Source organism: Pelodiscus sinensis, chromosome 2 (assembly GCF_052426305.1).
Source record: "Pelodiscus sinensis isolate ZL-2025 chromosome 2, ASM5242630v1, whole genome shotgun sequence".
NCBI classification, from domain to species: Eukaryota; Metazoa; Chordata; order Testudines; family Trionychidae; genus Pelodiscus; species Pelodiscus sinensis.
In genome coordinates, this window is record NC_143053.1 from 87,085,729 (window position 1) to 87,113,054 (window position 27,326).

Consider the following 27,326-nt stretch of genomic DNA (forward strand, 5'->3'; position numbering starts at 1 on the left):
TCTATGACAATATCACTTTGTGGAGACTCTCCTATGTTCCCAGATTACCCACCCAATGATATTTCCTCCTTCCTTAGAAAAAAAGGACCTACTCTCAACCTGATCCTTCTAGCCGACCACCCACAATCTTTCATATGGATTCTGATCACAGTTTATATGGGGGGGGCAGGTAGGGAGAGGGGCTTAGATGCATCCAGAAAGACAAATCTTATCTAGAACAAGGATCACATGATGGGGGCAGAGAAGAGGGGATTATACCTATGTAGATGGGAGGGGAATGCAAGGATGGATGACAGGTACTCTTATTTCTCATGCCTGCCCTCTGTGCTTCTGTTATTCACTTCCAAGTCTTCCTCCCATTTCAGCTCTGGGCCCTGCACTCTCTTTAGCTCAGCCCCTCTCAAGCTGATCTGGAGTGCTGGCCTCTTCCCATTGTTCCTGGGGGATGTCAGTCTTAGGATCCTGATTTCTCATAGAGCCATCCCCTTCCTTTTGATACTGGAAACTAGCCAACCAAAACCCTCACTGAGTTTTGAAAAGAAGCCAGCATAGACTCACAGAATCATAGGGTAGGAAGAGCCCTTGGGAGGTCATGGAGTCCCTCCCCCCTGCCCAAAGCAGAATCATTCCCAACTAAATCATTCCAGCCGGTCCCGCCCAGTCCCCTTACACCATACACCTCTGGATGCAGCTGGCACCAGCGCTGCCTGAGCACTGTGCCCAGAGGAAGGCCTGGTGGGATGGCCGGGGGCTAACAGAGCGAAGGGCAGGTGGAGCCTGTGGGCAGGACCTGAGCTGAGAGCACCCAGGCAGGTCACCCAACCTCCTCCTGTAGGGGTGTGAGGTTTATAACTGTTCCCCAGAGGAGCCGCTCCTCCCCCCACCGGCCTCCAGCCCCATCCTAGCCCTGTCTCCAGGGGCTTCACCTCCCCTCCGGTTACCCCTTTTTGTGACTTTCTAACCCCCGCTAAAAAGTAGTCAGCAGAAAGTGAGGACATGGCGAAGGGCAGTGGCTTCAGCAGCGTTACCGAGCATGCTCAGTGCAGCCTAAGTAGCACATTCCTACAGGGCGCCGCTAGATGTTACACACCTGACTCTGCTTCAAGGGCTGGAACTACTATTCCCAGCATGCCCCGCGCGGGCTTCTCCCACTGACTGGGAGGAGACATAACTGCCTCCAGCCGTGCGCACGCGTACTCACCGACCATGCGCCTGCGCAAAGCCCTCTCCTCGCCACGCTTGCGAGAGGCATGCGCGTTTCCATCCCGCTGCTTGCCGCGGCCGTTGCTCCGCGTCTGCGCAGTCCGCTCTTTGCCCTCCCCTGGGGCAGAGGGAAGCTGGGGGAGGCGCATGCGCATTGACAGGCTCGCGGCATTCACGAATCCGTACCCGTCCTTGTAAACGGGCGGCGGAGGCGGAATGGGGCGCGAGGCGGGGCGCGCGTGAGGCCGAGGCGGAGCCGAGCCGCCCTGCAGGCAAGTGGAAATCCAGGGTCAGTGCTGGGGTCGCGTCGGCTGGGCGGGGTCATCGCCCCCATTTCCCAGGAGTGACTTCCGGCCTGGGGGGTTAGAGTGCGGCCCTCGGGGGTGGGGGGCACCGCCAGGGACCCCTCCCCCCCGCTTCGGGGACCTCCTCCTCGCCCTCCCAGGAGAGGCGTTTGCACCAGGGGCCATCGCCACCTCCTCGAGGCTGCTGCCGCCCCGGGGGCTGTGGCGGAGCCCCGTGTCCCAGCGCAGCCGGGCAGTGACATGGGCCGTGTGTTACAGCCTCTCTCATCGCCCCAGCCCGATGCCCTCGGGGGTGGGGGGGGCGCGCCTAGCTTTGCACCTGCTGCTCTCTCCCAGGGGTGAGTATCGTACTTCCCAGTGGCGGGTGCCAACTCCCTGCACCCCTCCTACACCCACATGGGTGTGTGCTGTGAAACACGCATGAGAGTCTGTGCTGCTCATAGGGCACCAAAGGGGGAGGACTGTCCTGGTTTTTAAGTGCTACTGGCCTGCGGGTTGTTTTTTTTTTTTTTTTTTTCCCCCATCCACTTACCCTTTATTTCCTTGAAGTTGGAATTCTCTCATAATTGAGACAAAGCTGCGATCAACCTCTTTATGTTGTACATGGTGTGCTTGGAAAGTACCTAACAGGCCGTGCACACAATATCAGACGTTGACAGTAATTTGTTGTTACAGCTGTGCATGGTTTCTGTATGGTAGTCCCTGTCCCTAAGTGTTTGTTTTCTGTTAAAGACAAATACAATGAAAGGGGCAACAGAACACAGCAGGAAAGTACATTAGGCCAAAGAACATCTTATTCTGGAAGTACTGAGATTTGTGGTTATTCTGAGGCGTTTTTACAAGTCATGGGTAACATAAAGAACACTGCCTTCTGTACTAATCTTCCTCTTTTTTAGGAGGGAGAGGGGTTGTCAAATTCCATTGCTGTAATGGAGCAGAGTGGTCTTGTTCACAGAGAAAGTGATAAACAATCATATGTAGCACTTAAATGCTCTTGATCCACTTCAGACAATATACACATACATACAGCATCCCTAAAATGCATATGCCAAGAAGCTTGAAGATGGCAGTCAGGTGGCATGTAGTATGGTTCAGAATAACGGGAGGGGAAATTATTAGGGCAATGGAGGTCAATCTCTACTCTCCCAAAATTTTATGGGTTCTTAATAATCATATAGATGTGGATGTAGCCTTTATTGTAAACTTTTGTAATGTTTGACTTCTGGTATAGTAATAAGATGTATTTGTAGTGCTTAGGAGCCAGAGTTATAAATCAGCCCTTCATTGTACTAGGTACTGTACAATCACAACAAAAAGAACACTGCCTTCTGTACTAATCAGCCTCAGAGTTTTTGCTTTAGGAGTCTTAGAGATTGAGACAACAGATGGATATAGACAGAAGGGGGACAAGTAAATAATGAGACAGCATTGGTCAGCATGTTTGGCAGTAGTGTGTGCACTACTGAGCGTTATCATGTTTTCTCTAGGTATCACAGCAAAAGCAGAGTTTTGAGAAGGGATTTGAAGGTGGATATTTTGTAGATGTTTAGAGATTGGCTTCCCAGTGTTTGGGGCAGCATGAGAGAAATAGTATTCTGGAAAAAACACGTACTTCAGATATTTGGGTCCAAAAGTATGACAATATAGTGTGGATATGGGTTCAGGTTCCAGTTCTGCAACAGGCTTCCTGTGTTGCATGAGCAAGTAACTTAATCTTTTTCTGCCACAGTTCCCCATCTGTAAAATGGGAATAATAAAACCTCCTTTCTCCTACCATTTTACTTGTCTGTTTAGATTGTAAGATTATTGAGTTTGGCTTGCTCTACATGCAATTTTTGTATTTGTAAAACTTTCAGTTAGGGATATATAATTTTTTTATACAAATGGTTAAATTATGTCCCCACTTTTCATAGTATAAAGGGGCCTTTTAGCATTATAATTTATTCCCTTTCATGTATAAAAATAGCTAAACTTGTGTAAAATACTTTTTATATTGAATTAATTGGGTCTACACTAGATGGGTTAGACTGCTCTAACTATACCAACATAGTTAAAGCACCTCAACTTTTATATGCAGAGTATGTTTATGCTGCATCTAGCACATTGTGATTCTGATATTAGTTGGAGCTTATAGGCACTAATCTAGTACAACTCTAATTTTTACAAGTTTGTTGTTTTTTAAAGTTTATCCACTCTTATGTAAGCAGGCTGGACACCTGCTAAAACTCTTTATGCAAAGCAGGAACTTGTAAAAATTAGAGTTGTATTTTTGTACTCTTTTTGTGTAAAGAGGAAATGTCACTAAGCATTTTTGCGGTTACCTTTATTTGTTTTTATCTGGGTCATCCCCTAGAAATCAAAGTAATATTTTGGTATTGTAGGTACACTACACTGAATATTCTCGTGTATTTGGACTTGTTTAGGTTATTGCACAATGATCACTTCCTGCTTTGCATCAAGAGTTTTAGCAGGCAGCCCAGCTCATGCTGGGTACAAGACCAAACCCTGCTGCAGCTCTGCAATTTAAAAGGCAGTAGGAGCTGGGCAGTCTGTCCCTGGCTCCTACTGTGTTTTATATTGCAGAACTGCAGTGGGGTTTGGTCCCACACCCAGTGCGAGCCAGGACTGAACTGGGCTCCCTGCGTGTGCCAATTCCTGCAGAGCTGCCTGCCCCTGGTGCTGGTGTTCCATGGAGCCACCAAATTCCCCAATCCCTCTGCTGCTGCCTCTAATAAAGAGGCAGCAGCGTGTAATATAAAGGGGGTTTGTGGGAGCTGGCACATGCGGGAAGCTGGCTTTCCGTGGAGCTGCCTGACCTTTTTCCCACTCTCCCAGTGTGCTAGCTCTCTATGAGAAGCAATAGCATGGGGGTAGGGAGGCAAGTGGGATGCTGGGCAGCCTCTGTCCACGGGGAGTTCAGGTCCCCCTGCTGCTGCCGCCTCTGTATCAGAAGCAGTAGCCCAGGGCAGCAGGTGGGAGCCGGTCTGCTCGGGGAGCCAATTTTTAAACTGGCTCCCCTCGCAGACTGGTTCCTCCTGCCATCCTGTGCTGTTGCATCTGATATAGAAGCAGCAAAGTAGTGTAGCAGGGAGCTCCCCAGGAGTGATGCCTCCAGGGAGAGCATTTTAGTAACTGTGTAAATGCTAAAAATTGTTGCAGCTACACGATTACTAAAATAAACAATATCTAACCTCCCTACTTCATGTTTTGTTCTAAAGTTAGTCTGAAGAAGTTGTGGAGTGTGTTTAATTGATTATGTTTTATTGATAGGGTTAAAATATATGCAGTGGGAGAAGAAATAAGTATCCATATGCTCCATTTAAAAAATGGTAAAGTGAGAGAGAATATTTCAGAAATCCAGTGGATTACTTGAATCTAATGACTTTTGCTTTTCTTGTTCATTAGGTGTGTTAACTTTTATAAATTCCACACAGTGTGCTTCATATTGTTGCTAGTCTCCTTCAAACTAATATCAACTGAGAATTCTTTCGCAAGAAGCAAGTGGCTCGGTTCTTAAAATGATTAATTCTGAAATCTGGCAGTTTAATGCTCTCAATTCACGTAGCAACTCAAAGACTTATTGATCGTAGGGTTTATATGGCTTATTTTCAGAACATTCTTGAGATGGCTTTACAAAGTTGTTGAGGAAATGAAATACGATTTGAGGGATGAAAGTTAGGAATGGACAGCTGGGTGGACTTAACTGCGAGCCTCGATGGTTAATGTAACTCTTGAACTGAATCTTGAACTCAAATCCTAGTTGGTCACATAGAGGAACGAATTTGATGTCTTATCATAGTTGCTAGGAATGTGGTAACATTTGTGGTCTGTTCATAAAGTAACCTAGAAATGGAATAGCAGGTCACAAATGAGGTACATTGTTATACCCATCCTGTGCTCTGATTTTAACTAGTGCTCTTTAAATTTTTAGTGTTCTTTAAAGTAAAAGATTTATGTTAAAAATGATTTCAGTTCAGACTCATCTACAGTATAGTTAAACATATGACATACATGCCTGGGTTACACACAGTTTTTGTATCATAACTGCTAGTGGTGTAATTCTGCGTTTTTTGTTTTGTTTTGTTTTTTGTTTTTGTTTTTAATTAATAATTAGGCCAGTATAAATGTGCATTTTACCAAGACAGATTTTTCTCCTTTCCATATGGGAATAAGCTATACTAATTTAAGCATGTTTATACCAATATAACTGTTCATGCTGAGAGATCGTGCCATCTGCTTTCGCTATACTGGTATAGTTACAGTGGTACAGCTTTTGGGTGTGGACAAGACCAGTGCTGTTGATACTAATAAGCTATATTCTTTCACTGATAAAATATCCCATAACCCAGGTTCAATCAGTTTAATAATCAAAGATAAATCAGCACAATATAGAGAGACTATACATTACCAATCTCTGGGAAATAATCCTGCAGCAGCTTGTCAAAGAATTATTATAGAAACTGTTTTATAGCCTGCTTGTTTACGGCAGAGGGAAAGTCCAAAAATTCAACTGTATTAGCACAACACTTTTCTACTTTCTCTTATGTAGTTCCATAAATTTGCAAAACAGAGATTTCTGTACCAACATGACCAGAACAGTAAGTGGCAGATGGTGCATTTCTCACAAGCATCAGCAGAACATACATCTTATTTTCTTACAGATTCTGTACATGCAGACAACAACACTATATGTACAAAAACAGAAATTGCAACAGTTTTGTTACTAGTAGTTTACCATAGTAAGCTTAACAAGAATACAGTTAATAGTTCTGCATCTTAGATTATATGATACTTTATTTGTTCAGTATTAGCACTTTCTTATTTTAGTTGTACAGCACATCTTATTCTGTCAGATTTGTCGTTACAGCAGTAAAACAATTTACAGTAGACTTTCGATAATCCAGAACCTTTGGGATCTAGGTGGTGCCGGGTTATCGCATATGCCGGACTATCAGAAGATACTATAAACTGGTGATATACATATATAAAGTGTTTTTTAACCCTTTTTATTGTAGCACAAACACTGTCCATAGTCACACAATGCCAGTGGCAGACTGACTCTGTTCCATCTGGTTTTGCTCGGTTCAGCTGCTGCCGCTGCTGCCTTGTGATTCGTTTTTTGCCTCTTGTCATTTTGATGCTGGACTGTCGGGAGTACCGTACAGTGGATGCCGGACTATTGCAGTTTTACTATTCAGTAATTCCTCACTTAACACGTTTTTGCAATAGCACGATTTTTTTTTTTTAGGGAACATTTTTCGAACTACACAAGGCTTTCCCTGCCTCCTTGTGTCCAGCGAGGAGGGGTCGCCAGGGAACAGCGTGGCCAGCTGCAAACTTCTGCTGCTTTGCAAGGAGGCAGGGTAAGCCCCGCGCAGCTGCCGGCGACTGGCCAGCTGGGGAAACCCAGCCACTAACTGCAAGCCCCCTTCCTTGTCCTCCCCTTTCCTTCCCCAGAGCCAAACACCTCCCCTCCCTGCTGTAACCCAGTCCCCTTTCTCCCTCAACCTCATGTTCCAGTCCCAACAGACACTACCGCTTGAAATGCAACCCCCACCTTTTCCATTATTTTCAATGGGAAAATTTACCCCACATAACACGTTTTCACTTAACACGATCATTTTCTGAAACGTATCTACAGTGTTAAATGAGGAATCACTGTACATGTTTTGGCTAGTACAATTGTTTGTAAGAACTGATTTCACACTCTTAATTCAGTTCCATTCTTTATATGATGAAACTACCACTTCATGCATGAACTCTATAGTTTCTCAGGCTGTAGTTTTCCACTTAATCTGTGATCTAGTCATACAGTATTGGGGGACTGTATTTCAGTTTGGTAATCACCAGAATTGCACAAATAAAAGAGAGTGGTTGAGGCATGGGACTGGGAATCAGAAACTCACGAGTCCAGCACTGGCTCAGACACTGATTCTGAGTAGGGCTGTGGGCAAGTCATGTAACTTCAGTATCTGAAGGGTTTGGGATATGTGTGTGTGGGGGGGGGGGGGCTTGGTTCATTCCACACCCCCTGTAAAATGGAGACAGTTACCTAATTCACAAGGGTGTTGTGAGGAGTCAATATATACATGGGATTTTGAAGATATAAAGTGTCCCTGAGAGAGTTTCCAATCCTTTTGTCTTCACTGGTATTAAATGAATACACCTACTGGAATGACATAGTAATGTCACTTCACCTTCATTCCAGGTACAAGCACCTGATGACAAGACATATGTATTAGGGATGTTAAATTGTGTTTAGTCGATAATCGGGGAAAATTGCAGAGCCGCAGTGGGGTTAGCTCCTTCCTGGAGCTAATACCGCTGCTGCTCTGCCTTTTAAATGTATTAAGAGCCAGCTGGCTAAGAGCAGCAGGGAGGACCAGGTATGAGCTCTTAATACATTTTAAAAAAGCAGAGGCGCAGTGTCTGGGACTGAGTGCAAGCCAGGAATCAGCTGATTCCTGGCTTGTGTCCAGTCCCCCACTGCGCCTATGCCCCCCCTGCCCTCTGTGGAGCTGACGCTGGGGGGAACTGGCTTTTCTGATAGAAGCAGCAAGGGGATGGGGAGTGACTAATCGCTTATATCCCTAATGTATATTTGAATATAGTACGTTTTAACAAATAACTTCAGTTTTTAAAGCAGTCTTCATTCAGGCAATGAAAGTGGTTTTATTAATCTATTTGAGAATGTGTTCATTTGTCCATTTGTGTTTGTCTGTCTGTTCAAATCTCCTCCTAAATGGTAAGAGCTCATGCCATCAAATTCGGTATACAAGTTCCTCTTATAATAACTTAAAGCAAGTAAGGGTTTGTTGAGCCAGGAAAATGGGATATGCCTTGCATAGGATTGCTTCTTATAAAACCATACAGGAAAGAGTCAGAATCACCGGGTAGGTCACAGGGCTGGCTGGGGGCATACTTCCCTACCCTCATCCAGGATTTCCCCAGCCCTGAGCTTCCCATCCCCCATGCATCCTTTAGGGATGGGGAAAGGGGACTGAAGCGTCCGTCCCTCTCCCTCCCCCGATTCATACGGTATCATTGCTGGCTGTTCTCCTTCATCAGGGAGCAAGGGGAACACACATTCCTTAGTCTGGCTGAGGAGCACAGGGGACAGACAAACCTGGATCTGCCCCAGCTGGGGGACATGGTCCCCTCCCCTGGCTATGCTAGCTGCAGCGGCCATGGAGAGGTGCTTCTCACCTGACCCCAAGCTGCTGCAGTGAGAGAGGGCTGGGGTTGTCCTCTCTCCCTGGGGAAGCTCCCATACTTAACCCCTAATCCTCAACCCCACCCCAGAGCAATGATTCAAATGAAGCATGTACATTTTCATTTTATTTGCTTTAAAAAAAAAATTGAGTTAAGGACTTGAGCAATGCCAGGTAAAGTCTTCTAGTTAAGCCATGTAAGAAAAATGTTACTTGATAAGTCTTCGTGCAAGTCGCTTTTTGATGGGCAAGTAAAATATCATAGCAGGGGTGGATGATTAGATTTTATGTCTGGGCTTGTATGTTGTCCTTGAATGCTTTGCAAGGCTTAATTAATTAAGCCTTGCAACATCCATGCTCCGTAAGTATTAACATTTTATATTAATCATAATTAATGATATATCGTGCGTGACAGATGTGAGACATTGGAAGCATGAAACTTCAAAATAGTATTGTATTGGATGTGGCAGACATTATAGGCATTGAGATTAGTGATAGCATTTTGTATCTTTTGTTTGCACTGTTAGTCCCAGGATACTAGAGACACAAGGTGGGTGAGGTAATGAATATCTTTTACTAGATCAACTTCACCTACCCACCTTGTTTCTCTCATGTATCTTTGATCTAGAGGTTGTATTCTAGCTCCATGGGGAAAGGAGGCTTATCAGGCTTCCCCCAACAACTAAAATCAGGGTGTGAGGAAATTGCGGCATATCCTGGGACAGTTAAATAACTCCAGAAAAGTGTCACTCCCTCAAAAGGAAATTGCATATACTAGTTCCGACAAGGTTCAAGAGGTCCCAGACTCATGATATAGACAAACTGCTTGTGGCATAAAGTGTCACAATGAATTGGCTGAGTGACCCTCGTTTTGATCCAAAACCAGATATGAGATGGTTTTATAAACAAGAGGTCAGAGGTGCAAATAACTTCAGAATTGTTCCAGTGGGATAACACATGCTAAAATGATTATTTTTCTTAAAGCTTTGAAGTGAGTCAGTAGCAGACCTGGGAAGTAGAATATAGTAATCCTGACTCCAAATAAGGAATTGATGAAACAATAAGTAACTACAATTTAGAAGCTACATAAAGGCCTAGTTCTTCCCATGATCTGGTGCATGACATAATCAAGAAACTGCAGTGGAATGAGGGAATGTATAATAGGGATATTAGATACCATTTAATTCAATAATCATGTAACCGCACAGAATCTAAGCAGTTACACGATTACTCAGTGGTCCCCGAGGGCGGGGCCAGAAGCAAGTGCACTCTTGGCCCCACTCCCAAGAAGCCCTCTGCTACCCTGGACTGTGGCAGGGGGCTTCCTACAGGTAAGGTTGCCAGATGGTTTCAACAAAAATACCAGACACACTTGACATGACATCTTACTTAGAAAATACTGGACATTTGTATTTTCTCATTTATATTTTCTCGATTTGTTTCCTGAGCAGAAAGCTCAAATACTGGACTGTTCAGTTCAAAACTGGACACCTGGCAACCCTTCCTACAGGCACTGGCTCTTCTGATACAGAGGCAGCAAAGGGGGCGGAGGGGAGTGTGTGTAGTTGATTGGATTAATTGATAAGACCAGGCTTATCGGTTAATCATTTACATGACTATTCACTAACATCCCTAATGTGTAGTCCTAAATTTATACCATAACTGTCAGATCATAACTGAAATGTGAATCCTTTGCTTAGATTGAGGAGTCAGTAGATGAGGTTATGGAACAAATTGAGCAATTAAACTTTTAAAAGTCACTAGGGTGACTTATACAGAGGCAGCAGCGCGAGGGAATGGGAACCAGTGCTTGCTCTCCCCCGCATCGCATTTAAATGCATAACCGTTGAAAATTCCTGCGGTTACAATTTTACACAAATAAGCACATTTTAACATCCCTAATACAAAATGAAGGGGGTGGGGAAATTGGCTGTGTTACATTGTTAAACTAGAATTTGAGGAGGAGGTCCACATTTCATGCTGCAAAACTTCATTTTTCTTCAGTTTCTCATAATGTATCTGAACCAGTGCTGTTGAAGTCAGTAGGAGTTTTTTCATATCTTTCATGGGATTAGACCCAGTAACAGTGTGATAATGCACCACATTGACTACTTACATTGACTCTTCCATGAAAATTAGGGTACAGTTTGGTTTCCTGCTCCTCAAAAGCCCTTACCTATTGGAAGAACTGTTCTGCAGTGTATATATAGTACTAGAGGATTTACCCAGTGTTGCTTGGGTCCTTAACTGAAATAATTTTAGTTTTTCTTCATTTAAATGATTGCTCTGGAGTGGGGCTAGGAATTAGAGATTCAGTATGCAGACTGCCCCATGAGAAAAGCAACTGTTAAAGGCTGCTGAAGCTGGCTCTTATGGGGGAGGGGTACATGTCTCCCAGCTGAGGGACAGACACACAGACAGGTGGACAAATTAACAAACTCTCTCAAATCTGTAGTAGATAGCTCTCCCTTTCTCCACCCCTGTCCCCTGCTGGCCCAATGGGGTTAACTGTCCTGGTCTCCATCTGTGCTTCTTTGCTGTCCCACTGTGGTTATTATACAGTACAATTATCCCTGCTAGCAGACCTCATCCCTTTTCATTTTGAGATACAATCACATTTCAGGCACATCGCATTTTCCTGCCACAACCAAACCTCATACCTTGCTTTAAGTTATAAGAGGAAGCTGTACACTGAATTTTGTAGTCCTAGCTTATACCATTTAGGAGGAGTTCTTGAACAGACGCACAGACAGACACACATTTATAAATACACATTAGTAGAGTAGCTCTAGAATAACTAATCTTTCTAGATCATAAACTTAATTATAGTCTTTCTTTCCCTTCTGGTCCCATTGAATGAAGTTCATTCCCACAATGGTTAATTACATTTTAATCGTATGGAGATCATTAAATGTTCATTAGAAGTCTCTGCAATTCATTTATATTGCACTGGATGACAATGCAATATCTTAAAATTTCATGAATGACTTTCTAGTTGATCTGCTCTGTGTTACTCCTCACACCATAGAGGAATTATGGCAAAGCTGTTTTCAGCTTTGTTTTGGAATTGTCAATGCAAATGACAGATTGTGTTGTTGACAAAGGACTTCATTGTTCCTTCTGTATGGCAGCAATTGAAGAAGATGTAGAAACTAGTATACTCATAATATCAAGTCTGGAGGGAAAATTACTATTTGTTGAAGGATTAGGTTTGTGTAGCCTCCTCTAAATGTCATAAGATATTTGCTGTTGTGGATTATATTAGGGTGCCTCTATTAGATCTTCTTATTTATATCTATATATTGAAAACTGACTCAAACAAAGCTCATTTACACCAGTCTCTCAAATGAAGGATTATGTAACAGCTTTTATAAAAGAGACTCAGATTGAAAATACATGGCGCAAAGCCACATCTTTGGAGAAGATGATATCATTTCAGTTCTGTTAGCAAAGCTTTCTGATGAAAGTAAAGAATAAATTATCCAGTTGGAACAACTCAAGAGAATTTTAGGTTGGAAGATATATATCTGAATTGGAATGTTTAACAGAGCTAACATTCCTACTCTTGTGGAAAAAGTTTAACAACTTTTTCTGCACCCCACCTAAAAGATGCTTCCTTTTAGACAAAGCACAATATCCATGTTCCATTCATTTTTGTACTGTAATGCGGATGTAAGAGTTTGACCGTTAATGGATAAGCTAATGCTTATCGGTTCCTGTTAATGGTTAAACTCTACTAGGGAGTCTGGGGCCTGCAGTGGAGAGCCTGCGGGGCTGGCAGACCGTGGGACCAGCAGCCAGTACAGTGGGTCCTGTCTGGCCCAGATGGAGCAGCCCATAGCATGGTGTAGCAGACGGGGGGCTGCTCCAGACCCACCATGCCGCATGTGGGAGGGTCCTCCAGCCGTCCCCCACCAGCAGCATGACACATCCAGCCAGTTAACCAGTGAAATATGTAGTTTAACCAGTTAACATTTTAAATGGGATTTTATATCCCTAATAGGGGCAGTGGCATCAGGATATGAAGACTGGGACAAGGAGCCTGCTGTGAGGAGGGGACAGGATTGTAATAAAGACAGGTTGGAGGACATGAGGAAGGTAGAATAAAGCTTTGATGAAGTGGGCAAAAAATGTATTCCGACTAGAGTATTCTCCCATCCAAATCAAAGAATAGAATCCAAGATTCCTGCGTCTTATCGTTTCTCTGTCAACAAATATCTGTAAATCTCTATCCTATTCTTGGGCTAGTTCCTACTGAGCAGGAGTCAGCAACCTATGGCTGGAAGCCAAATATGGGTCACTAGGGAGCCAGATATGGCTCTTTGGAAGCTGGAAGCTCGATCCCAGTCCCCCCCTCTTCTCTCTGCAGCAGGGAGCCTGCACTGGCACTACAGCCTCACAGCCCCCTGTAAGATTAGAGCACCAACACTGGCTTCCTGCAGACAGAGAGGAGAGGAAAAGCCCAGAGGTAGCCAGAAACCGAGTGCAGAAATGACTGTGCACTCCTGCTCTCCTCCCCCCCGCCCCCGGTCCAGGGGAACAGCAGTGTACTGAAACACTTCCTGGAGGCTTTCCCCACTGCTCCAATAGCAGTGGGGAAAGCCTCGTGCCTGGGAGTGGTGCACTGCATGAAAACAAGTGCCCCCCCCCAGCCCCTTATGCCCAGACCCTACACCCCCTCATGCACGCGCACACACGCGCACACACACACACCCTTGCCGAGAACCCACACCACCAGCCTGCTCCTGCGTCTTCCCCCCTGGCCAGATACTCTACCCCTCAGCGCACTCCTGCACCCTCTCTCCTGGTCAGACACCCTATCCAGCCTGCTCCTACACCCTTCCTCCTGTCCAGACACCCTACTCCAAGCCTGCTCCTGCAGCCTACCTCCCACCCAGACCTTGCACCCTCTTGCCCTTCCGCACCCCACATTCCCTCCCTCTCCCCAGATCCCTACCTCTGCCATAAAGAAAGACAGTGTTGAAACCTTTTATGTTGGACATACTATTTTACTTTTATTTAAAAATGAAGCCTGGCCAACAATAGGGATGTGAACAACTAGTCAACTATCCGATAAGCATTTGCCCCGCCCTCTGCTCAAATGCGTGTTGACAGGCTAGTTGACTAGTCACTCCTCCCCTGCCCCCTCCCCCCCCCATTGCTGCCTCTATGAGAAAAGGAGTGAGTGCTTCAAAGCCAGTGCCACCTGGGCTTCATGTGGCACTGCCACTTTGAAATGCCGCGAGCAGCCCAGGGTCTCCAGCTGGAGACTCCCCTGATGACCCCGGGCTCCACGTAGCGCTGCTGCTTTGAAATGCCATGGGGAGAATGGGGCCAGCGGAGCACTGCTTTAGTCCCCCACTGGCCCCATGCTCCCCGCAGCGCTTTCTCCTTTGAAGTGTAGCAACAGCCCTGGGGCTTTTGCTACAATTCAAAGGCTGGAACGCCTTGATCGACTAATCGAACAGTCAGTGCAAATTGCATCGACTATTTGATTAGTCAGATAATTGAAATTTTACATGCTTAGCCAACAAGCCCCCAGTTGCATCCCCCACACACTCCAACCCTGTTCTCCGAGCGCATCATACACCCAGACCCCCTGCCTTGAGCCCCATATACACACCAACACAGACTCCTGCACCCCCACATCCTCAGCCCCCTGCCATAAGATTGACACAAGACAGCCTGAATGTGTGTATGAAGCTGCATTTGACCAGTTATGATGTAAACTTCAAATAAAAGTGCAAAAAGATGCAGCAGCAGCAGAAGTCCCATTAAATAAAGTCTGTGAGTACGTTTAATTTATGCTATTATTAATCATCAATAATATTAAGCTGTATATTTCAGTCATGCAAATGGAAATTCTTATACAGCTCTTTGTTGACCACTTGTTCTGAATTTTGATGTAGTTCGGCTCTTTTGTTTGAAGTGGTTGCAGATCCCTGATATAGAGCAGGAGTCAGCAACCTTTCCAAGATTTAAGCCTCCTGCACTGCACCATGCCACTCTTCCTGGGCGGGGAGTGGCTCTCTCCATAGCACGCCCCGCGGACCACCTGGGTCAATGCAAACCTTTCTGCGGACTGCCAATTACTAATGGAAACTCACCATTAATTACATAATTATGTCCAAGCCATTTTGCTAGTGCTGCAGCTAGGGAGAATGGTTTAAATTAAATTATTAAACAAATTAAGGATTTTAACTTTTTCATGTTAGTTTATCAAACTTTATTTTAAATAAAGTAAAATACTGTGTCCAACACAAAAGTTCACAGGTTTTCTTTATTTTTGGCAGGGATAGGGAATGTTTTTTTGGGTTGGGGGCCACTGACCCACAGAAAAATCAGTTGGGGACCACACAAGTGAGAAGCAAATAAATTCCTCCCAAAACCTCCAGCCCCCGCTGATGTAGCTCCCAACTCAGACACCTCACTCTTCTGGCACTCCAGCCCCAGTGGGTGAGGGGAAGGGACAGGGAAGACTGAGGTTCAGGGCTTTCCATAGGCCAAATTTTCTGGGTTTCCAGAGTTAGTGGATTTTGTGGACTCCCTTAGGCTCTGATGTGGGAACAAAAATGAGGGGTTCAGTGTGTGGGACAGGGTTGTCAGTGAGTGGGATATGGATGAAGGATATGGGCCGGAGATGGGGTGCAGTATGGGGTGAAGAGGGCAGGGTCTGGAAGGGAGTTTGGGGGTGGGAGAGAGTGTGGGGTGGGGGTACAAGAGGGAGTTTGGGAGTATGAGGGGTTGGAGAGTAATGAAGAAAAGGTGAGACTAGCTAGCTAGCCAAATAGCTAGTTGGAGAGGGAGACAAAGAAGTGGAGAGTAAAGAAAAATGCAGCTTCTGCAAAGTAAAATTATATCCCCCTCACATCTTCCCTCTGCTCCAGCCTCGCTCCCCTATGCCCCGTGACCCCCCTCAGCCTGATCCCCTCCATTGCCCCATGCCCCTCAATGCAACCCCTGCCCCCTCCCATCCTTCCCCCGCATCTGTGTCCCCAGCGCACTCACTGGCAGGGCACCAGCGCTGGGACACTCAGCCATACTCTCCTCCCTTCCCTCCCCTCCCCCGAGCAGTGAGGAGAGGTGGAGGGGGCAGAGTCTCTTCCCTGCCTGCCCCAACCCTTTGCCTACAGGCTTTGGCTCTGGGACTGGGCCAGGCAGAGCCAGGGTTGCCCAGGTCTGGCTCCCGCCTGACCAGGTGAAGCAGGGTGCTGGGGGAGGGGCTCTCCTCCCCTGCGCATAACCCATGAGGAATAGCCTGGGCCTTGGCACTCCACATGTGCCAGCCACCCAGCCCCACCTCCTCCTGAAGCAGGAGGCAGTCCCTGGGACTCAGGCATGCGCCTCTCCTGCTCCCCTTCACCCAGCAAGAAGCCAGAGCTGGTGCTGCAGCCTGTAGCTTGTGTTGTTGAGGCTCAAGCCTTTCCTCTTTCCCTGGGCGCTTTCACTTCTTTTCCTGTTCCCTCCTCCTCTGCCTCTTCCTTCAAGGTTCTGCCTGTACTTGTTCCTCTTGCATGAGAAAATTGAACTCTGAGTAGTTTCTCCATCTCTGGAGGAAGTGAAGCTGATGACCAGTCTGAAGGCAGCTTCTTCCCCGCCCTCCTTTGTTCTCACATGTAGTTTTTAAGAAAATTCTGCAGCATGTCTGTTCAGGCCTGATGGCATGCTCATGAGGAAATACTAATTTAGAACATACTGTTCACTGGTGATTGCTAGTTATTTCTGAGTGCCTGCCTGACATGAGGGTTGGTGGGCCTTACTTGCCGAAAGAATGAGCACTGTCAGCCAGTGTTCCCTCTAATTTTTTCCACTCATACGGAATACGTTTTGATATTTGCACCGAGGCATGTATGCATGTGCCCTCCGTCAATCAACTGTGCAGCATATGAATCTCTCCTTGATGGCTACCCAAATGCTCAGCTTACAGTGAACACTGTTCACAGCTAAAGTAAATAAAATGTACTTTATGGATTTGTTCAAAGTGCTATATAATTCTAATATTTGTGAACAGTCAGGACTAAGTGTCTCAAATTGGGCACCCACAATTAGGGAATACATTTGACCTTAATCTCTCTGTGCTTTAATCAATGCCTCCATCAGTAAAATATGGATAATATCACCCTCTTATCTTGCAGGAATATTGTGAAAATAAATTATTAATAATTGTGAAGCACTCAGATACTATGATGAGATCTATAGAAAACCTCTTGAGGAAGTTACTAGTTCTGACTTCAAAGCAGGATTTGAGTAACATGCAGTAAATAAGGAATGGAGTCACACAGTGAACGAGGAGAAATCAAATTATTGAATAGCTGTTCCCAAATGAAGCTGGGGATCAGTGGAAAAAAGTATATGATCATTTAATTAAAAACTATATCGTAATGCACACATATAGAAGGACTCAGTTAAGATTGCACAGGTTACTTTAGTTCTGGCATTTCCTAATTTAATGGATTTTTGTCTTTCAGACTTAGTCATTTTTAATACACATTTTGTATATCATACTAATAAAACCAGTCTGGGGCTAGTATTATTTTGAAGATCATATACATGCATTTAATCTAATAGTTCAAAGCTGAAGCAGATAAGCACATTTTAAATTAAAAATAATCTTTTAGTTTAAAATTGATAACATTATGGGCTTCATATGTGTGTGAGAGCATGAACCCTGTTATTTACTACAGATTTTATCTTCTGTGAAATTTCAGGTTGGGTGTTTTGTAAGACTTTAATTATCAGTAATTGTGAAGCATATGTGATTCACATGAGAATTATCTGATGAGTGCCGTTATGCTGACTTGTGAAATCTAAGCTTGCATTACCTCTCGCTCTTATTGCAGGTCAGCAAGCTGGGAGATCAGGGCAGAAAAATTACAGGCTTCTCCAAGATAGCTCTTGAGAGCATTTTAGAATCCAGTTTATTAATCTAAAATTCAGATTAGTGACCTTTGAATAAATAACAGAGAGACTAGATACTTGGGGTTTTTTGTTTGTGTTTTTTTGCAATTAACTAGTATCATCTTAGGTCAGATACCACTCCTGAATTGAAAATTTGCTTTATAGGACTTCCTTGTAGAGCCTATGGTTTTGAAGTGCTTTGAGGTTTGTTTTTTTTCCCGCTTCATGTTCGTTTCGTTAAAAGTGAAGCTGATGTTTGTTATTTGAGTACTTTCATTTCAAGAACAGTGATGTGCTGTATCCTTATTTTGAACTGGTCTTTTTGACCTATGGCTAAAATTAGTACCTGGCTTTTGATTTTTGTGTAACTGTCATAAGTTATATCAGGGTGGTTGGTAGCCTAGGAAAGCACTCCCATTTTGTCACAATCTGTTGACATCTTAGTTTCTAGCATTCTGTTTTGTTACATTTAGAATTTGGGAGATTACGGAGAAAACACATTATGTTTTGGGCCTGCATGCAGTACTTCTGATGTAGACCTGCAGAATGCCACTATAGTAGAAATTCTTATCTGCGTCTCTCTGCATAGCAGTTGTTCTGAAGAATAGCAGCCAAGGGTACAATCACTTCTTTTCATTTGCCCCATTGTAATTGGGACATAGGCATGGGACTAGCTCAACATAAAGAAGCTTTCTAAGCTGAAAGTGTGTCTGGTGTGGTTAGAAAAGAGACACAGGCTTGTAAGTGCACATTACAGCTCACACCTTCATTGGCTGTGTGGCAGGGTCCTGTAGACAAGCCCATACATTTGAGCAGCTAATTTTCTCAAAGATTCTATCCATGCAGGGCAGCTGTGGGATGCTGTGGATCATGTTGAGCCTGACCTGTGAGCAGGGAGACTCTCTTATGCTGACCATCAGTAGTGAATTAGCCACTAGGCTAACAGAGCCTGTGTCTGGAAGCTCCAGGAAAATGGGCGCCCCCACATCCTGACCCAATTAGCACAATGGGGTCAAGGTGTGGGGTTTCCTTCTTCAGTCTGACACACTTGCCAGGGAACTGGGGAAGCCTCCATGCCCCAACCCTGCTCCCTGGAAGCAGTGTAATTCCTGAGGGCAAGCCCCCACCATACTCCCAGTAGGAGTGGCTGTGGGGCAGAAAGGGTGGAGGAGGCGAGGCCCCTACTTGTTTTCGCTCACGGCTCCACAAAACCGTAATCAGCCTCTGCTGTCTGACTTTTTTTTACACTGTTGATGACCCCCAAGGCAGTGTGGAGGGGGAACCTGACTGATCAAAATGCAGAGGGAGCAAGAAGTGGACCTTTAGAGGGGAAAAGAGAGTAGATTAGGACAAGGAGCTTGGGTCTGGTGGGAGAAGTCTGGCAGTATGGCTGCTGGTGAATTGAGAATGGGAATTGGGATCTGACAAAGGTAGACTGAGCCTGGGAATCAGTAGGTTTGGGAAGACTAAAAGCTGATGAGGAAGGATACTAGAAGGAAACTGGCTGGGCAGGGAAATAGATTGAGACTCAGTGGGGCTAATAAGGACCCGCTAAATTGAACGCTGAGGGTACCCCCATCAACCCCAGAACTCCTTGCAGTCATGAGGAGTAAGCAAAGTTGACAGAGTTTCTCCCACTGACCTCCCACTGTGGGGCTGCCCCAGAAAATCAGTGCAAGATACGTAGTCTGCAGCTACACAATTCACGTAGTTGGAGTTGTGTATCTTGCATCAATTTTCTCCACCAGTGTAGACCTGGCCTTAGTACTGACTGTAGTACCATGAGTAATCCCGTTGACTGTCTCATTATAATAAATATTACTATTGCTATTGTAGGATGGGTATATTAGGAATTAAATGTTTAAAAATATTGTTTTTTCTATTGTAGGTGTGATGGACAGGTGACAGATTTTCATTTTGTGTCAAGGAATCAGAATGACTGAGTGCTTCCTGCCTCCTACCAGCAGCCCCAGTGAACATCGCAGAGTGGAGCATAGTGGGGTTCTTGCCCGTACTCCCAGCTCTGAAGAAATCAGCCCTACAAAATTCCCTGGATTGTACCGGACTGGTGAACCTTCTCCACCTCATGATAACTTACATGAGCCTCCAGATATAGTGTCTGATGATGAAAAGGAGCATGGGAAGAAGAAAGGAAAATTTAAGAAAAAGGAGAAAAGAAGTGAGTTTTTCTTACTATTTGTCTGTAATGTCACTAACTCAGTGTTTCCCAGCCTATGGGTCGAGACCCAAATATGGGTCGCCATTACATTTCAAAAGGGTTGCCAGGTGGCTCTTAAGGAGCCATTCACACATTTTTATTAATTGCCCTGCGTCACCAAGTCATCTTGAATTGTCAAAATGGGTCCCTGTTACGCGACGGGCTCCCCCTCAGGCTTACAGCCCTGTCATCATCGGGGTCAACCTGCCCCCGCGTGCTCGTCCTTTTCCCCCCAAATCCTGTGCTTCCCCCTTTCCCGATCCCTTAGTCTAACAGTTCCCCGGATTCTTACAAGTCTACCCCTGAACTGCGGGACTTGTTTGGCCTTATGCACTGCAGAGGAGGAGGGGACTCAGGCCCACCCCCACTCCGGGTCCTAGCCCAGGACCCTAAAGACAGCGAAGAGGGTTTGCTGTCTGGTTGGTGGGGAATTCCCCTTAACTCGCCATCCTCAGGGTTTGGGTGCTCCTTCGCCCGTCCCAGTCTTGGGCCACTTCCTCCTTCCCTTGGCAGTCCTCGGCTTGCTCTGTTGTCTGTCTGGGGGCTTCCCTGGCTTCCTCTCTCTCCAGGCTCTCCCCCCTCCCCGCCCGCCCTCTGGCGGGGCTCGGGTGCCATTTTAAACCAACGCCAAACACTGCTACTCTCGGGGCCATCCCTGGCACCTGATGACGATGTCACCCAACATCTTCCCCTGGCCGACTTCCACCCAGCCCCTGGTGGCCCCGAGTAAGCTGGGAAAGATCGCTGGGGCACAGCCCGAGGGCCCGGGTGCTCAGCCGTTTGCGGGTGCGTTGTCTCCTCCTCCACGCACCTCCTTCCCTTCCCCTCCCCCCCCCCCCCCCCCCCGGTCCTCTTGCGGCCCGCTCGCTGCTGAGCGTGTCCTCCGGCGGCCACAAAGTGCGGGGTGCTGGGGACTCCGGCCGCTCAGAGCATGGTGCCCTGTCACAGTCCCCATCTGGAAAAGGTTGGGAACCGCTGCTCTAACTGAATGTTTCTCAAACTGGGGGTCTGTGATAGGTTTAGGGAGGTCACAATCAGAGCTAGCATTAGGAAGCAGAGAAGTTGCCTGATGTCCCACAAAGTCAATTAACATGTTTTGCAGAACTGAAGTCTGAAGCCCCTACCTTGAGATAGAGGGGTTGTAATTTATTTGAGTGGGGGTCACCAATACAAAAAGGTTGAGAAACACTGCCTACATTTTGAGTTCTGCCTGCCTCTCTTGGTAACACTTTGTTGTTTTTTTAAATATTATTACTTCTTTCCAGAAAAGTTCATGAGCAGGTTAATCCAAAGTCCAAGACACTGCTTGGTCAGTTGCCTGGCAATGGGTACTTTTCATTCCTCTCTGTGTGCTCAGACACGACCCTCTGAGCATGAAGAGTTAATGGACTTAAGGATGTTGAGGCAGACAATCCGTTAGTCGTGTAGTCGATAACGTTTTTATCGACTACATGATTAGTCAGTGAGGCAAGGTTTCTTCAGTCCCAGCTTTTGCCAGGGCCAGGAGTTCCCTCTGCTGTGACCCTGCAGTTTAAATGTCGTAAGAGCAGGGTGCACAGGCAGCCTGGCTTTGCCTACATTGAAACTGCAGAATCACAGTGGGCGTAGCTCCTGAATCCAGAATGAGCTGGGATTACTCAGTCCTGGCTCGGGCTGGGTCCAGCAGCCACAGTCTGCAGGGAGTCTACCCATGGACAGGGGCTGCTGCTGAAGCAGCCTCTACCCGCTGCCAGCCCAGGCTGCTACGTACAGGGGATGCTTTGCAGCAGCAACCTCTGTTTGTAGTGGCCGGGGCTGGCCAAGAACAGGGGGTGCTGTCGGAGCAGTCTCTGCCTGCAGTCAGCCTGCGCTGCCGCAGACGGGCTACTTTGCAGCAGCCTCCCTTACCCCCCCCCCCCCAATCCCCTGTGCTGCTGCCTTTGATAGAGGCAGCAACGCAGTGGGGGCAGGAAGCACTGCAGAGATGTGCTGGGGGGAACCGGCTTTTAAGCTGGCTCCCCCCAATGCTGGCTCCTGCTTCCTCCATCCTTGCTGCCTTTGTATCAGAAGCAGTGAGGGGGGAGGCAAGTAGTCGACTCTACTACCTGACTACTCACTTATCCCTAAATGGGTGTAGTGTTAGCCCATGTATTGCCCCTGGGGCTTCCACAAAGAAGCTTCTAAACTGAGTTTGAGGGTGCTTTAAGTCCAAAATTGCAGGCACAGCCTAGACCCGTAGTGTCCAACATGCTAGCCACTAGCCAGTTGTGACTATTTGGCCAGTTGAGTGTGGCTAGTTCACTATAACACTATCCACTATAGTGGTTATTGCTGCAGAACTGGTTAGACACCACGGGCCTAGAATATAGACATGAGCTTTGGTTTTGCTTCAGCCCAGAAACCCGCCTGCTGTCAGTATTCTAATCTTATCCCACAGTTCCACCTAGGCTGTACTCTCTTGGTTTATTCCTCTGTTTCTCTCCGTTGTATTTTTAATCCCATGTTTACCTGCTCTATTTCTGCTGTACTTCTGCCGTATTTGAACATATTTGCTGTCTGATAAATCCTTTGTGCAGTCAGTTTGCCAGAAACTGGCACCAGCCATGTGGTAAAGGTTTTGTGTGATAAGGTTTTTAAAATGGAGAAATATATTCAAGTGACAAATGTTTAGTGGAGAGGAAAGAAGTGGAGAGACAGAGAAGTTCCTCCATCAGATGAGAATTGCTTTGGTTTGAATTCTGAATTTCTTAATGAGCTAGAGTGAGATATTTTATATCTTTTACTGGACCAACTTGTGTTGGTGAGCAAGACAAGCTTTGCGGCCACAACAGGTGTTTTCAGGTCTGGGAAAGCTATTGTGAGCACCACAACTAAATGCAAGTAGATCACATTGTTTAGCATAAGTGTGTAGCATGTATTCAGGCTACTCTATATTAAGGATGTGAAAGGTTAACTGGTAAGCATCACCCATAGAAGGTGATGCTTACTGATTCTGTTTAACAGGTGGGGACTGGAGCAGCTCCCCACCTGCTGTGGACAGGGAGCTGCTCCAGCCCCACTGCAGACAGGATGGTTTAACTGGTTTACCAATTACAGAGAATTTTACATCGTTACTCTGCGTCTCCCTTACCCTAGGCTAACTGCAGTGCTGAATACATACCTTGAGAAAGGAGTTACCAAATTTGTTTCCATTTATTTCTGACAAAATAGCTGCATGCCAGTAAAACAGTGCACTTTGGTGTCAAATCTGTCTAAAAATCATAGAAATAATTTAAATATAAAAGTATTCATTTTTAAAGTTAGAATGGTGAAATTTTTAACTCTTTGCCTTTGTGTGCTGTATTCATGTAGTTTTTCATTGTGTAATCACTCAAGATTTGCCTGTGCACACTGTATGCTTTTTGAGATGGAATAAAATGTGTAGTATGGTTTCTTAGTTAAGGGTCTAGTTACCTAATGACAAATTATGGGCCAGATCTTGAAATGCCATGTTAGCTATTATGTACATTATAGTGGTGCCCAAAATGAACGATCAGTATCTTAACAATAGAACAAAAAAGGGAGGGAGAAAATGGTTCTGTGGAATTCCCGGTCACAGAATCACTTCTTAAAACTTTCATCTTTCACAGCAAAATTTGTTGCTAGTCTTTACGGTTATGCAGAATAAAGTGAAAATACAAAATTAGTGTAAACTTGGTAGAGAGTCTTCAGACAGCCTGAAGTAGTGGCTTAGAGAAATATTAACTGCCTCACTCCAAACTGCACATTGCTAAGTCTGAAACCTAAATATGACCATTTAAAAGTCAGTATTTCCAACGATTTCAATTAGGGGTTAGCATACAGTCGTTTAAATGGTTAACCAATAAGCCTGTATTAGAGGTGGGAAGAAGGGGGTAGGCAGGAGCTGGCTCCCCGCATGTGCCAGTTCCTGCAGAGCTGCCTCCTCCCTCTCTGCTGCCTACCACAGAGGCAGCAGTGTGTGTGTTGGGGGGCGGGCAGATGGAAGACAGTGCTTCCCCGCCTCCTGCGGAGCTGTGTGACACCCCACTCCTGCACTGCTTCCCCTGTGTACCGGCTCCTGCCTGCCCCTCTCACCCTCTGCACTGCTGCCTCTAATAGAGAGGCAGCAGTGCAGAGGGTGAGAGGGGCAGGCAGGAGCCGGTACACAGGGGAAGCCAGCTTTCAAGCTGACTTCCCATTCATATCAGCTCCTGCAGAGTCACCTGCCTCCCAGTGCTGCTGCCTCTCTATCAGAGGCAGCAACGTGTGGGGGGAGTTGATATGTGCCGAGACCTGGCTTTTAAGCTAGCTCCCTACACATGCCGGCTCTGCAGAGCCACCTGCTACCCCCACCATTGCTGTCTCTCCTCCCCCCCTCCATGCTGTATCAGAGACAGTAGTACAGGGTGCGGGGAAGGCAGGATGCTTGAGCAGCCACTGTCCACGGGGAGTGTGGATCCCTTGCAGACGGGGGCTGCTGCTGCCCTGCACTGCTGCTTCTATATTGGAGGAAGCAGTAAGGGGTTTCATGGGGCTCCCTGGGAATGAGGCCAGCCCTGGACTGGGGGGCAAGGTGCATTTTGGAAACCATGTAACCACTAAAAATTGTTGCAGATACATAATTACTAAAATAACTGATATCTAACATCCCTAATTTCAGTGCTGTTAATTTTATCAGAAACTTCCAACTAATATGCTTACTCCACAGTCCCAAAGTACCTCCTTCCATAAATTCTCTAAAAGCATCACCTTCACTAGTGACTGCTTATATGACACACAGTTTTATCTGTTTCAAAAACATGCAATTGAAAACATGGAGAGTATAGTCAGCTCTCCATGGAGGAAGATCAGCTCATTAAAAAACATGAAGTACAGTCAGCTCATTAAAATGCACAGGGGGAATACTGTACGTCTAAGTCTACACTGGCAGCTTCTTGCACAAGAACTCTTTTGCGGAGGAGTTCTTGTGCAAAAACTCTTCCACAAGAGAGCATCTACACTGGCATGTGTTTTTGCACAAGAGATGTGCTTTTGCGCAAGAGCATCCATGCCAGTGTAGACGCTCTCTTGCGCAAGAAATCTCTGATGGCCATTTTACCATAGGGGCTTCTTGCACAAGAAATTCATGTTGCCTATCTACACTGGCTTCTTCTGGAAGAGCTCTTGCACAAGAGGGCTTCTTTCTGAGAGGGAGCATCAGAGTTCTCGCACAAGAAGCCCTGATTTTCTACAGTACAACATCAGTTTACTTGCGCAAGAACATGCATCCAGTGTAGACAGGTGGCATGTTTTTGCGCAAGAGCAGCCGTTTTCGCACAAGAACGCGCCAGTGTAGACACAGCCTACTTGTAGTATTCAGGTTCATATTTAATTAAATGGCAAAAAAAAGTTTATGCAGAGTTAAGGTACCATGGTGGTAGCATGTGCCCTTCCACAACGTTAAGTTCAATAAAACTCAAACTTCTGAAAACTAGAAAATACAAAGTTAAGGTAAGTACACATGCAGCCTTAACTCCGTTCTCCAGAGTTGGCTGTTCACTGGGAATTATCTATATTATGCTATCTTACCTGTCTTATGACCATGTGGGACATTCTTAGGGCAAACTGTCAAAAATCAGGGCACAGACACCCTAAACTGGTTGTATATTCTATAATTACATTTCACCAATCCAGTAACAAGTGTGAACTTCTAAGCATTATAATGGTCTTTCAATGGAGTCACAGACAGTCCCTTTTAGGCATTCCAATAGATGTTGCCACCCTTACATTACACCCAAAATAATAATAATCATATTACTTCCAGTCCTAAGACCAGTCAGTATCCCCAGACCAATTGTACTTGAATCTCAAACTAAAGATCATGCCCATAGTTAATCCTGTAACTAAGTTTTGGTAACTAAGAAAAGAAATGAGATACTTACAAGATTAAAACAGGAAACACTTGCACACCAATGAGTTAGTCTTAGATTTTAAAAGGTATAAGCTTCTGTAATAAGACACTCGGTCACAAGTCCAGCTTTCCCTTGTCAGGGATTTTTATCCCCCTTATGCCAGAACCCAAGTAGATTGGGTGAGTTCGTGCGTGGGTTTTCTCTTCCTGGAGAGAGTGAGGAACGCAGTCAAGAAGATCTCTGGCTTTTTGATACTACCCAATAGAGATGTAAAAATGCAGTTAAAAATGTCACCATGTAAACAATAAAAATCATAGCAGTTCTTCTTGGAAGACTGTCCCTGTGTGTGCTCCACCTTGCGTGCACCAGCACTGCTGCGCCCATGGTCCGCAGATAATTAGTAGCAGTGCCCCTCTGGTTGACGGTGCACATGGAACGCTGGCACACGACAGTTGGAACTGTCACCCCGCATGCACAGCCGACTGCCTCCTCAGTTCTTCTCTGGCCACCGCTGGCTTAGATTGCATAGAGCAGTTGCTCTCTTCCCTTCCTACCTATTAGCTTACCTACATTGTTTCTTTAGGTTATTCTGTAATTCTAGTGTTAGTTACTTAGTATCTCCTTCTCTGCAGTTACCCCCCACCCCAAAAAAGGGAAGAACTGAGAGAGGAAAGACTGGTAGCAGGGGAAACGCTCTCTCCCTTTCCCCTGCTTCACAGGAGCTGCAGTTTATACACCGCAGTTTTCACAGCAGGCTCCGAGTGATAAGGAAACTTACATGAAATTGACAGGATTCAAGAACTGTCACTGAACAAATGAAGATCTCGCTCCCCAGACTCATGTCTCCTGGGAAGGCTCACAATGAAGGGGCAATGAGTCTCTTAAGCCCCAGGGACCAAGTCAGGGCTTAAACGCCCAGGAGGGGGTCCCACTCCTCAGCGGGCTAACTTCTTGCTGAGGAAACGCTTGGCAATAACAGGTCTGTCTCTGCGCATGGTGCAGAACACGAGCCATAATGAAAATCCTAGGCATTCATATACCTGTGAACAGAAGAAAAAAAGGAAGGTCATATGCAGAGGTACAAGCCAACTCCATTTAACCAACAGCCAATACATAATAGGCGCAGGCAGCCATCAACATCTTGACAGTCGTTTTGAAGGTCTGGTTGAGGGTCAAACCGCCCCAATATATCCAAGGCAACAATTGAAATCTTCTACAAAATTTGCCAGTAGACTCACTGCATTTACTCAGCACCATCAACACCGACCAGTGGTTGCTAAAAATCATCAAAACAGGTTACTACATCCCATGCTTTACTATCTCCCACCCCCAATCCTCCTCCCCGTCCAGGACCCCTCTCATGAGCATATACTCCTACAAGAAGCTCAACGCCTCCTACAGCTAGGAGCAATAGAAGAGGTCCCAGCAGAGCACAGAGAGAGGGGCTTCTACTCCCACTACTTCAGGGGGTTGGAGGCCGACCGGATCTTCGAAAAATCAACGACTTTATACGTTACCAGCGATTCAACATAGTAACTCTAGCCACCTTCATTCCTGCATTAGAAATGGGGAACTGGTTGTCCACCCTCGACCTCACAATGCATATTTTCATATAGCCATA

General features: G+C 45.7%; 1 protein-coding gene across 4 annotated transcripts in view; it reads left to right on the forward strand.

The window, feature by feature from the left end:
* Window positions 1-1,317: 1,317 nt before the first annotated feature.
* RALBP1 (ralA binding protein 1) overlaps window positions 1,318-27,326 on the forward strand; it is a 53,897-nt gene continuing 27,888 nt past the window's right edge. The window contains exons 1-2 of one of the 4 annotated variants that reach the window (XM_006117462.5): window positions 1,318-1,475; window positions 19,506-19,796. In XM_006117462.5, coding sequence (XP_006117524.1) covers window positions 19,553-19,796 — 244 coding nt within the window. In that variant the 5' untranslated portion in view covers window positions 1,318-1,475; window positions 19,506-19,552. Of the gene's footprint in view, window positions 1,493-1,584; window positions 1,847-19,505; window positions 19,797-27,326 lie in introns of those variants that run through there. The other 3 variants (XM_006117463.5, XM_089776308.1, XM_025181867.3) reach the window with 3 other exon arrangements.